A 13,697-nucleotide genomic window follows, 5' to 3' on the forward strand; every position below is an offset into this window, starting at 1 on the left:
TTTGCATGATATGGATCAGAATATTGGACATTTTTTGTGAACCCTTGGATCCGGCTTATTTGGAGGATCTTATAGGATTTGGGGCGTTCTATGACCTTAGGATTACCTAGGGATCTAGGTTATTATAGCTGAAGTCTGTGTTAAGGGATATAGCCATGTCTAAGTTCTCTTTGAACCATTTGCCCCCCCTATCAGCTTTATTCAAGAAGATATTATGCTTATTGTTTGGTGGAAAGAAGGAGGAATATATATATTTTTTGGTCTAAGGATCAGGGGTCTGTGAGATTTCCTCTTTGATATATATATATATATATTTATCATTTTTCTTTTTTGACTGCTCTGATATTTGGGGGTGCCCTATGTTCAACCTGATCTTGGTTTCCCTGATTTTGAACACATGTATTGGGATATTTGGCCCCTTCGCTGCTCAATCCCTTAGGGGGTGCTATATAAATTTGACGCTTCTTTTTCTCTAATCTGGTTAACCAGGCATTAAAGAAGCCAAATTTATTATTTCCCCTCTTATAGGTCGGCTATTTTTGGCCATTTTATGTTTAATGCGCGTTACTTGTTGATGCTATAAACATTTTACTGTTTAAGGTTATTTCCATCTAGCTATCTGTCAATTTCTGCTTCTATGATATTGTAGCTTTCATTGTTTGCGCTTCAGCTCGCTTTACGCTGCTGTTACACTAGGGCAATTCACAAAAGTTGTTACTCTTATTGAGTAACATCGGGTATACCCGCGCATGCGCAGATTGTTAGTGGGTTGTGGCTTTGCGTGTCATGTGACGTATCCAAGATGGCGGCGGCCGTCGCTAGATTTCCATGACTCACAGACTGGTGAGTAATTACTTACACCCTTACATATATATATATAGCACACTTGGTGATTTATGGTGCATTTTCTCTCCCCTGAGGAAGCCACACGTGCGGTGGCGATACGCGTGGGGACACACGCCACCTACCTCTTATTATGCACTTACCCTCCTCACTTTCCCTGGTATTGCTGCAGGTCTGTCAGGTGTAAGTATGGTTCCTTGTCTATCTGACTGATTATTCAGGTTACCCTTACACCTGCTTCAGACTCTGCACTGACATGAATTTTGTCATATATTTCTAGGTGACTGCTCATTTTGCATCAGGGGTTTGTGATTACGGTCTGCTATTATAACATAGCATGACCAATATACGATCTAATCCTCTCCTCTAGATGCATAACTTGGGTACATTAGCCACATTTTTGTACTTGTATACCTCATGAGTTACACCAGTTAACCCTCTCATTTATGTGGTTACTATTAATAGGTATATGACACTCTATAAGGTATAGCTGATAGGTTCCACTGGCTCCTTTCACTATATTGGATATATCCTGAGCATTGTCATCTGCAATATATTGTCTGTAGAGTTTACTTATAAGGTATAGCTGATAGGTTCCCCTTGGTTCCCTTTATTATATGGGATACATCCGGAGCATTGTCACCTGTAATACACTGTCTGCGGGGTTTATTTACCTTGTGAGGGGTATCATTTCATATTGTTATAACTTTTGGAGGCTGGCGTGTTGGGGATTTTTGCCATTCTGGCTTTTTAAATGTTTTTAATTGTCTGTTTGTGTGCTCCTGCCTGTCCCTGGAGCCGTGCTATGTCCACAGTTTGTTTTTGAGATAATGTTATAATAAAAACCAGTTTTTTACTTATATTATTGTGTTGGTGATCCCAATTTTTGGTATACTTCCCCCCTTTTTTTGCATGTTCTGTCATATACCTGGAGATCCCATTTGGTGGTGCCCTTTCTATTCCCTTTTGTCGACTCTAGTATTTGGTGCCCTAGTCACCTATTCCAGGAAGGAGGCACACCTGAAACCATACTGGGTTATTTTGTTTGACTAAGCTTATTGTGTATTTTCTCTGATACTGTGGACATATGGATCTGGCAGAAAGGGAGGCAGCTTGGTCTCATCAGTCTGTGGATATTTTTGGCACAACGCATGTTATTGGGGCCTCCATCACTCCTTCTAACCCACAAGATGAAAATCAACAACTTATGCAAGATTTGATTAACCTGCATAAGAGGGTTGTGAAGGTTTGGTGGAACATTAGAACATTAGAAGAGTACAAGAAATTAAAAATTATACCTCGTGGACTCCGCGTACAAATTTTCCCAGCCTGGGAAACTGATGCCCAGTTCAGGATAATTTGGGAACAGGGCCTTCAAACCTGTTCGCTTATCCTTCTTGATATGCTCTTGGAGCATGACCGTGTTTTATTAACACAACTTAAAGAGGAAATTAAAAATAAAGAACACATATTAAATCAACTGGACAGACAGTCTGTAATAGTCCCGTTTCAAACCAGACTCAAAAACATCTTAGATTTATTTGAAAAAGACATTATTAAGGGGAAGAAAAATAAATTCCAACGTGACAAAACTGACTACGCTAACAACAAGGTCTACAAGTGGACACATCAGGGCAACAAACGTAGGGCAAATGGTAGGGGCCCTACAGTCACTGGGTTGACTTCGGAACCCTCCACGAGTGATTTTTTATCTACGGACACCAGCGACCCAGAAGACGTACCAGGAGGGGTAACCGCAAATCAAAATCCCAGAAGGAGGGGCGGGAGAAATCGGCTGTGGTCTCCAATTGCCCCGAGGGAAACAAGGCAGAGCAGGAGACGCAAATACTAGCCAGCATGGAGGACAACTCACTTTTAAATACTTGTATAGCCGCCCGGACCTCATCGATACCCTGCCAACGGATGAGAGACAGGCCTTTGGTGATCTCCTTGAACTTCTGGAAGAAAACCAGTTGGATGATGACTACGCAAAAGGGGCTATCCGAAAAAGGTGATATCCAGCGCACTGCAGGCATGCAGATCAACTTCACGGGAAACTCTTCTCCATCCAAAGACCCGCAATATCAAGTCATCAATTTCTTGCAGAAAATATTACAACTGCCGTTCCAAGAACGTGATCTATCTCTTGATCTGCGACTGTCCGAAAATTTATGTGGGACAAACGACACAAGAGGCCTCTATCATCATTGGAACCAAGGTGTTTGGAGTCCCCACTTGGCTTTTCATTGCTGGACCAAGAAACGCAGGAATATTCCTTTTAGCCGGACTGGGCTTCAATGTAGCTCCATTTGGACTTTGCATGTGAAAATGCGGGTCCCTTGTATCTACCCTTATCTGGATCTTTCGTGTTTCATCTTGAAGTTATGGACTGGACTCTTGTCAGCGTTTGCATGATATGGATCAGAATATTGGACATTTTTTGTGAACCCTTGGATCCGGCTTATTTGGAGGATCTTATAGGATTTGGGGCGTTCTATGACCTTAGGATTACCTAGGGATCTAGGTTATTATAGCTGAAGTCTGTGTTAAGGGATATAGCCATGTCTAAGTTCTCTTTGAACCATTTGCCCCCCCTATCAGCTTTATTCAAGAAGATATTATGCTTATTGTTTGGTGGAAAGAAGGAGGAATATATATATTTTTTGGTCTAAGGATCAGGGGTCTGTGAGATTTCCTCTTTGATATATATATATATATTTATCATTTTTCTTTTTTGACTGCTCTGATATTTGGGGGTGCCCTATGTTCAACCTGATCTTGGTTTCCCTGATTTTGAACACATGTATTGGGATATTTGGCCCCTTCGCTGCTCAATCCCTTAGGGGGTGCTATATAAATTTGACGCTTCTTTTTCTCTAATCTGGTTAACCAGGCATTAAAGAAGCCAAATTTATTATTTCCCCTCTTATAGGTCGGCTATTTTTGGCCATTTTATGTTTAATGCGCGTTACTTGTTGATGCTATAAACATTTTACTGTTTAAGGTTATTTCCATCTAGCTATCTGTCAATTTCTGCTTCTATGATATTGTAGCTTTCATTGTTTGCGCTTCAGCTCGCTTTACGCTGCTGTTACACTAGGGCAATTCACAAAAGTTGTTACTCTTATTGAGTAACATCGGGTATACCCGCGCATGCGCAGATTGTTAGTGGGTTGTGGCTTTGCGTGTCATGTGACGTATCCAAGATGGCGGCGGCCGTCGCTAGATTTCCATGACTCACAGACTGGTGAGTAATTACTTACACCCTTACATATATATATATAGCACACTTGGTGATTTATGGTGCATTTTCTCTCCCCTGAGGAAGCCACACGTGCGGTGGCGATACGCGTGGGGACACACGCCACCTACCTCTTATTATGCACTTACCCTCCTCACTTTCCCTGGTATTGCTGCAGGTCTGTCAGGTGTAAGTATGGTTCCTTGTCTATCTGACTGATTATTCAGGTTACCCTTACACCTGCTTCAGACTCTGCACTGACATGAATTTTGTCATATATTTCTAGGTGACTGCTCATTTTGCATCAGGGGTTTGTGATTACGGTCTGCTATTATAACATAGCATGACCAATATACGATCTAATCCTCTCCTCTAGATGCATAACTTGGGTACATTAGCCACATTTTTGTACTTGTATACCTCATGAGTTACACCAGTTAACCCTCTCATTTATGTGGTTACTATTAATAGGTATATGACACTCTATAAGGTATAGCTGATAGGTTCCACTGGCTCCTTTCACTATATTGGATATATCCTGAGCATTGTCATCTGCAATATATTGTCTGTAGAGTTTACTTATAAGGTATAGCTGATAGGTTCCCCTTGGTTCCCTTTATTATATGGGATACATCCGGAGCATTGTCACCTGTAATACACTGTCTGCGGGGTTTATTTACCTTGTGAGGGGTATCATTTCATATTGTTATAACTTTTGGAGGCTGGCGTGTTGGGGATTTTTGCCATTCTGGCTTTTTAAATGTTTTTAATTGTCTGTTTGTGTGCTCCTGCCTGTCCCTGGAGCCGTGCTATGTCCACAGTTTGTTTTTGAGATAATGTTATAATAAAAACCAGTTTTTTACTTATATTATTGTGTTGGTGATCCCAATTTTTGGTATACTTCCCCCCTTTTTTTGCAAAAATGTGAGGGGTGTACTCAATTGTGATATACTGTATATAATTTAAAATCGCAAAAGAACATTTCAATCTGTTAGTCTTAAAATCAACATTGACTGCACCTCTGGGTGCCCCACCAATTGCCAAAACAGGGGACTTAAGGGGGCTTTACACGCAACGACATCGCTAAAGAGATGTCGTTGGGGTCACGGAATTCGTGACGCACATCTGGCCTCGTTAGCGACGTCGTGTGTGACACGTACGAGCGACCGCTAACGATCAAAAATACTCACCTAATCGTTGATCGTTGTTCAAATCCCAAATATCGTTGATGGTGCTGGACGCAGGTTGTTCGTCGTTCCCGAGGCAGCACAAATCGCTTTGTGCGACACCCCAGGAACGACGAACAACTCTGTACCTGCATCCTCCGGCAACAAGGTGGGCGTGACTATCATGCGCCTGCTCTCCGCCCCTCCGCTTAAATTGGACACCTGCCGTGTGACATCACTGAGACGCCGCACGAACCTCCCCCTTAGAAAAGAGGCAGTTTGCCGGCCAGAGCGACATAGTTAGGCAGGTAAGGCTGTGTGACGCGTACCAGCGATATTGTGCGCTGGGTACTAGCGAAAATGTGCACCACGGGCAGCAATTTGCCCGTGACACACACGACGGGGGCGGGTGCTTTCACGAGCGACATCGCTAGAGAGGTTGCTGCGTGTAAAGCAGCCTTTAGGCCTCACATTCTGTAGTGGCAGAGAGACTGCATCCAGTAGGAGCTGCATGGAGCGGTCACATGGCTTCAACTGAATTTATTATATAGGAGCCCATTGCTCGCTATTTTTGTCAGTGTCAGACTTTGAACATTGCAGCAGGGTGTATTCGTAGCCAGCCGCGCCATTCTTAGTAGCTGCAGTCTTGCAGCCACGGGACAGTAGGAGACACAATCCCTGAAATCTGGCAAATTTAGAACATTTGTCTGGTTGCTATAGGCAAATCCTTTTTGCCTGAATCCTTCTCACACATGATGCACACTCCCATTATATTCTGCTGAGAATTTGGTATTTGGTGGGGGCAGTGCAGCCCCCAGTCTCACATACGTTCCGCAGCTGCTTTATCTGCTCCCTTTCTTCTCTGAGATGTTCCATTTTTCTTCGCATTGTGAAACCTGGATCTAACGACCCATATTCTTGACGAGAAGAGCGACTAAAAGCTGAAATAAAAAAGGAAACAAAAATGTGACTGAAACTGTAAAAATATGCACAAAATAAACCCCTCAAATCATCAGAAACAAATCAAAGGGTTAGTATCGCTGCATAAACTCCGCCACAAGTATGCCTGCACTCCGCTTACATGGTGTAAGGAGTAAACAGAAACTGCAGGCAAGCGCTATAAAAAGGGTCAGGGCAGATTTGAGACCTCCAGAGCATTCACCACCACACTTATCAATGGTATAATAAAAAAAAAAAACAATCAAGAAAAAAAATTATAGAGATATACCATATTTTTCGCTTTATAAGATGCACTTTTGTTCCCCCAAATTTTGGGGGAAATTAGGGGGTGCGTCTTATAATCCGAATAAGGATTATTTACTACAGGGTCCAGGGGAGGTGGGGGCAGCTCTGGAGGCTGAGGCAGGCTGGTGAAGGCTGCAGGAGGCAGTGGGAGATCTCCTGCTCCCGCTCATATAATATGCACTGCCGCTGTCCATCCCCGTGGCGCTGAAACCGCACCACAGTGATGGGCCGGGGGAGCGGCGCATATTATATGTGCCTGCACCCCCCTTTGATGGCACATGACCCTCCTCTCCTCCCAGTGTTAGATATGGCCCCCATTCTGCTTCCCATAGTAAAATAAAAAAACCTCTACTTACCGCCTTCAGCGCTCATATCCTGGTGTCTCCCCGGTCTCCCTGCTGCCGCTGTGATCAGGCACGCAGAGATGTCGTCACGCTGCTGTGCCGATCACATGACCGGCACAGAGAACCAGGAAGTGCGGGAGCTCAGCAGCACGGAGGGAGACACCGGGAGGACAGCGCTGGAGAAGGTAAGTAAAGCGTTTTTTTATTTTACTATGGGCAGTAGCATGGGGGCCATGGGCAGCACAGGGGGACGTGTGCCATCCATAGGCAGCACAGGGGGACGTGTGCCATCCATACGGGGTCATATCAAACAAACACAGGGGGACATGTGCCATCCATAGGGGGCCATGGGCAGCACAGGGGAACGTGTGCCATATATTATATTATATATAATTTTTTTTTTTTTTTTGTTGTAATAGCTGCCATGGACCACGCCGCCACACTGAACTACTCATACAGGCGTGTAGGCAGAGACCTGTCAGTCACAATCAGCGAGTAGGGAGAAGCTGCTGGGGACCCCCTGTACAACTAGTCCTTGGTAGCCATTTTAAGTAGATTTTCCTTTGAAACACATCCGGCTGTGATCATACACCCAGTGACTGATAACTGCTGACCACGGTTTTGACAGCATGTATCAGCTGACTGGTCACCCCTTTTTTTTTTTTTTACCTAAAAAAAAAAAAAAAAAAAAAAAACACTGGTCTCCCCAATTTTGCCATTTTTTTCTGTACTGTGATGCTTTTCTCCATTGTACAGAAAGTGTGCACCAATGTGAGTATGTGAAATCTTTTCTTATGGCTCAACTGGGCGTTTCTTCTTTGACTCCTCTGGGAACGCGTTTCACCTGCCCAGACGCTGCTGATCACAGCTCCACAGCTACTCTAGAGGTCACAGACGCTGCGGAGCTGTGACTGACCGCATCTGGGAAGGTGAACACACATCCGAAGAGGAGACTCGGAAGAAACAGCCCAGTTGAACCACAAGCAGAGATTTCACTTTCGTATTTGTTGCACACGCGCTTTACAAAGGAGCGACTGCAAGATACGGGAAAAAAAAACCAAGTGACATGGTCTGTAATCAGCTTCCAAGACAGGCTTCAAAAAAACATTAAGCGGCGCCAGAGGTTGGATGACTGATGTATACAGCTCCCTCTGCTAGCACATCACACACTACAGATACATAGATCTTTTTATTATTCAGCAGCACACCGTGTCCGCTCCCTCAGCTTCTCCTCCCCTTTCCCTCTCATTGTTCAAGGGAGGATGTATAGGACAGGGGGGAGTGTGGAGAGGCAGGAAAGCATTCAAGTTTTCAGGGAGGGCAGATTTTGTTAGTGCTACTGAATCAGTGTGTAGGTAGAATATTCACAGCCATCACCAGGGAAAGGGGATCAGTAACATGTAATATATAAAAGTAGAAAAAAAAAAAAAAAGCCGATGGCAGACTCTGCAGGTAAGGAATCAAATCCTGCTCAGTACCAGTGTGTCAGCACAGGGAGAACAGATCCTTCACAGGGTTTAGAAGAAGAAATAAGTACTGGAATGAAGCTGTACTGATACACGAGAGCTAGTGAAGACAGAGGTATGTTTGCCACGCAGTCCTCACATACATTATTAACCCCTTAACGACCGCGGGCCGTAAAATTACGTCCTAAATGACATAATCTTACTGCCCGCGGTCCTCCGGCGGCAGCATGCCGCGATCGGCACACATCTCAGCTGATTTTCACAGCTGAGATGTGTGCCTGCTAGGCACGAGCAGAATCGTTATCTGCTCGTGCCGATTAACCCCTTATAATGGCGCTGTCAATACATGACAGCGCCATTATAAGCGCAATCGCGGTAAAGTTTTACTTACCGCCGAAACCGGAAGTCACGTGACGCGATCACGTGACTCCCGATAGTTGTCATGGTAGTACAGGGTCATGTGATGACTCCTGTACTACACATGAATTGGTTTCACTTTCGCTGTGCCCGGGGCACAGCAAAAGAGAAGAAGGGAATTTTGTTTACTTACCGTAAATTCCTTTTCTTCTAGCTCCAATTGGGAGACCCAGACAATTGGGTGTATAGCTATTGCCTCCGGAGGCCACACAAAGTATTACACTTAAAAGTGTAAGGCCCCTCCCCTTCTGGCTATACACCCCCAGTGGGATCACTGGCTCACCAGTTTTAGTGCCAAAGCAAGAAGGAGGAAAGCCAATAACTGGTTTAAAGACCAATTCAATCCGAGGAAACATCGGAGAACTGAACCATACCACATGAACAACATGTGTACCCGAAAAAACAGAAAAACCCCGAGAAAACAGGGCGGGTGCTGGGTCTCCCAATTGGAGCTAGAAGAAAAGGAATTTACGGTAAGTAAACAAAATTCCCTTCTTCTTTTTCGCTCCTAATTGGGAGACCCAGACAATTGGGACGTCCAAAAGCAGTCCCTGGGTGGGTAAAAGAATACCTCGTGATAGGGCCGTCAAACAGCCCTTTCCTACAGGTGGGCAAACGCCGCCTGAAGGACTTATCTACCTAGGCTGGCGTCTGCCGAAGCGTAGGTATGCACCTGAAAATGCTTGGTAAAAGTATGCAGACTCAATCAGGTAGGTGCCTGACACACCTGCTGAGCCGTAGCCTGGTGCCGTAATGCCCAGGATGCACCCACGGCTCTGGTAGAATGGGCCTTCAGCCTTGAGAGAACCAGAAGCCCAGTAGAACTGTAGGTTTCAAGAATTGGTTCCTCGATCCCCCGAGCCAGGGTGGATTCAGAAGCTTGCGACTTTTTACGCCGACCAGCGACAAGGACAAAGAGTGCATCCGGGTGGCGCAGGAGCGCCATGCGGGAAGTAGAACCTGAGTGCTGTCACCAGAACCAACAGATGCAAATCCTTCTGAAATTGATGGACTGGACGAGGACACAAGAAAGGTGAGGTGATATCCTGATTGATATGAAAGTGGGATACCACCTTAGGGAGAAATTCCGGAATCGGACGCAGAACTACCCTGTCCTGGTGAAGGACCAGGAAGGGAGATTTGTATGAGAGCGTTGCTAGCTCGGAAACTCTCCTAAGAGACGAAACCGTTACTAGAAGGCCACTTCCCGAGAAAAGCGGGAAGGGAGACCTCTTTCAAAGGCTCGAAAGGCGGCATCTGGAGAGCAATTAGAACCTTGTTCAGATCCCAGGGCTCTAACGGCCGCTTGTACGGAGTGCTGAGACGACAAACTCCCCGTAGGAACGTGCGTACCTGAGGAAGTCGTTTCTGAAAAAATACAGATAGCGCTGAGACTTGTCCCTAAAGGGAACTGAGCGACAACCCTTTTTCCAACCTAGATTGCAGGAAGGAAGGAAACATAGACGATGCAACCGGCCAGGGAGAAACACCCTGCGCCGAGCGCCGAGATAAGAATATCTTCCACGTCCTGTGGTCAATTGGCGGACGTTGGTATGCTAGCCTGTCTCATGATGGCAACCTCGTCCTGAGGTAATCCTGACGACACTAGGTTCCAGGACTCAATGCCACACCATCAGGTTGAGGGCCGTAGAATTCAAATGGAAGAATGGCCCTTGAGACAGCCAGTCTGATTGGTCTGGTAGTGCCCCCGGTTAGCCTACCGTGAGGCACCACAGAACCGGGAACCACAACATCCTCGGCCAATCTGTAGCGACGAGGATGGCGCGGCCGCAGTCGGTCCTGATCTAGCGGAGCACTCTGGGCAACAATGCCAGAGGTGGCACATAAGGTAGCTGGAACTGCGACCAATGCTGAACTAAGGCGTCTGCCGCCAGAGCTCGATGATTGTGAAACCGTGCAATGAAGCTGGCACATTGTTGTTGTGCCGTGACGCCATTAGATCGACGTCCGGCCTCTGTCAGCGGCGCCAGATCTCCTGAAACCCGTCCGGGTGAAGAGACCATACCCTTTCGGCCACACCCCGGCGACTTAGGAAGTCAGCTTCCTAGTTTTCCACGCCTGGGATGTGAACTGTGGATATGGTGGATGCCGTGTCTTCCACCCACATCAGAACCTGCCGGACTTCCTGGAAGGCTTGCCGGTTGCGCGTTCTTCCTTGGTGGTTGATGTATGCCACCGCTGTGGAGTTGTCCGACTGAAGTCGGATTTGCTTGCTGTCCAGCTGCTGTTGGAAGGTTTGTAGGGCAAGATACACTGCTCTGTGTTCAAGAACATTGATCTGAAGGGTGGACTCTTGCTGAGTCCACGTACCCTGAGCGCTGTGGTGGAGAAAAACTGCTCCCCACCCTGATAGACTCGCGTCTGTCGTAACTATCGCCCAGGATGGGGATAGGAAGGACCTTCTTTTTGACCATGAGGTGGGAAGAAGCCACCACCGTAGAGATTCCTTGGCCGCCTGAGAAAGAAAGACGACTCTGTTGAGGGAGGTCGACTCCCCGTCCCATTGGCGGAGAAAGTCACATTGTAGTGGACGCAGATGAAACTGCGCGAAAAGAACTGCCTCCATTGCTACCATCTTACGTAGGAAGTGCATGAGGCGTCTCAATGTGTGCGACTGGTTCTTAAAGAAGAGATTGCAGCCCGTAGTGAATGCTGTTTGTCTAGCGGAAGCTTCACTATCGCTGAGAGAGTATGAAACTCCATGCCTAGATATGTTAGCGATAGGGTCGGGGTCGGATCTGACTTCAAAAAGTTGATGATCCACCCAAAACTCTAGAGAGACTCCAGCGCAACGTTCGGGCAGTGTCGGCATGTTTCCTAAGAGAGTGCCTTGACAAGTAGATCGTCTAAATATGGGATCACAGAGTGACCCTGAGAGTGCAGGACTGTGACTACTGCTGCCCTGACCTTGGCGAAGACCAGTGGGACTGTCGCTAGCCGGAAGGTAGAGCTACGAACAGAAGGTGTTCGTCTCCTATAACGAAGCGTAGAAACGCTAGTGCTCTGGATCAATCGGCACGTGTGGATAAGCATCCTTGATGCCTAATTATGCTAGGAAATCTCCTTGGGACATTGAGGCGATGACATGGCGGAGGGATTCCATCCGGAACCGCCTGGTGTCCACGAGCTTGCTGAGCAGTTTTAGATCCAGAACGGGACGGAACGGCCCGTTCTTATAGGCACCGCAAATAATTTGGGGTAAAAACCGTGACCTTGTTCCTGAAGAGGAACGGGGGTCATCACTCTTTCTGCCTATAGAGTGCACCCTGTTTGCAGAAGAGCAGCGGCTCGGCCGGGAGGTGGAGAAGTTCTGAAGAATCGAGTTGGAGGACGAGAAGTGAGCTCTATCCTGTACCCGTGAGACAGAATGTCTCACACCCAACGGTCATTGACCTATGGCAGATAAATATCGCCAAGGCGGGTGAGCCTGCTACCGACCGAGGATGCGGAGAGAGGAGGCCGCAAGTCATGAGGAAGCCGCCTTGGAAGCGGGTTTTCAGACTGTCTCTTTTTTGGGCGTGACTGAGCCCGCCAAGAATCTGAGCTCCTCTGATCCTTTTGAGTCCACATTGGACGAGGAAAAATGGGACCTGCCCGAGCCTCGAAAAGACCGAAACCACGACTGCCTCCTGCTCTGTTGGGGTTTGTTGTGTCCGGGCTGAGGAAAGGATGAATCCTTACCCCTGGACTGTTTAATGGTTACATCCAAACGCTCACCAAACAGTCGGTCAGCAGAAAAAGGCAACTGGTTAAGCAACCTTTTTTTTTTTTGGAAGCAGAATCTGCCTTCCATTCACTTAACGAGCAGACCAGGCTCTGCTTAAAAACACGGAGCAGCGGAGGCTACTGCCGTACGGTTCGCAGAGTCTAGGGCAACCTGAATCGCGTAAGAAACAAATGCAGACATTTGAGAGGTTAAGGATGCCACCTGCGGCACAGATGTACGTGTAACCGTGTCAATCTGTGTAAGACAAGCTGAAATAGCTTGGAGTGCCCCAAAGGTGAGAATGCTGGAGCCAACGGTGCGCCGACAGTCTCATAGATGGATTTAGACCAGAGATCCATCTGTCTGTCAGTGGCATCTTTAAGTGCAGGTCCATCTCCCACTGCAACTATGGATCTAGCTACAAGCCTGGAGATTGGAGGATGCCGCTTGGGACACTGGGTCCAGTCCTTGACCACGTCAGGGGGCAGGGATAACGTGTATCCTAAGCCGTTTGGAGAAGCGCATATCTGGATAAGTGTGGTGTTCCTGGACTGCCTCTCTGAAGGCAGAGTGGTCCAGAAAAATACGTGAAGCTGACTCCTCCACTGGAGGAGCTGGGTGAGAAATAACCAACATTCTATTGATGGACGCTATAAGATTATTCACTATGGCGTCACCATTAGGTGTATCCAGATTGAGAGCGGTCTCAGGATCAGAATCCTGAGCCGCTACTTCCGCCTCATTACACAGAGAGTCCTTCTGCTAGGACCCTGATGCAACCGAGGGCCGCTCATAGTGAGCCCGCTTAGGCTGTCTGGGACTGACGTCTGTGCAGAGCCGTGACTCTGGGATGCATGTGACATTCCCGGAGCTGTTAGTTGTTCACACTGAGGGGGGCCATGGATCAATGATTCAACAGTGCCCATGTTGTGAGAGACATGTCCGGACTGCTAGGCTTCTAGTATCATAGCCATAGTCTCAGAAAATCTGTCAGTAAATACTGCAGACACCGTCCTCATCCTCTGGCCATTAGCAGAGACTCCGGCTGAGTTGGATATAATGGGGGTCTATGTAACCTGCCGGCCGTATAGCCGTACATGCTGTACCGGCTGCATAGAAAAACATGTGGTTCTGCACCTTTGTTTTACACAGAGAATATGCTGATAACTCCTCCGCACAATCCAGGAGGGTATATACAACGTGCGACCAAACAGTGCAATGTATATAGTACAAGCATATCTATAAGTG

General features: G+C 46.8%; 1 protein-coding gene and 1 long non-coding RNA gene across 3 annotated transcripts in view; one reads left to right on the forward strand and one right to left on the reverse strand.

The window, feature by feature from the left end:
* LOC142251170 (uncharacterized) overlaps positions 1-13,697 on the forward strand; it is a 179,207-nt gene that overhangs the window by 44,125 nt on the left and 121,385 nt on the right. The gene's annotated exons all lie outside the window — the stretch shown is intronic.
* The window catches only part of LRCH2 (leucine rich repeats and calponin homology domain containing 2), a 191,016-nt gene that overhangs the window by 27,586 nt on the left and 149,733 nt on the right, over positions 1-13,697 (reverse strand). For both annotated transcript variants that reach the window (XM_075323711.1, XM_075323710.1), the window contains one exon: positions 6,079-6,191. In XM_075323711.1, the coding sequence (XP_075179826.1) occupies positions 6,079-6,191 (113 nt within the window). The remainder of the gene's footprint in view (positions 1-6,078; positions 6,192-13,697) is intronic.

The sequence above is a fragment of the Anomaloglossus baeobatrachus genome, chromosome 9 (genome assembly GCF_048569485.1).
Source record: "Anomaloglossus baeobatrachus isolate aAnoBae1 chromosome 9, aAnoBae1.hap1, whole genome shotgun sequence".
Lineage (NCBI taxonomy): Eukaryota > Metazoa > Chordata > Amphibia > Anura > Aromobatidae > Anomaloglossus > Anomaloglossus baeobatrachus.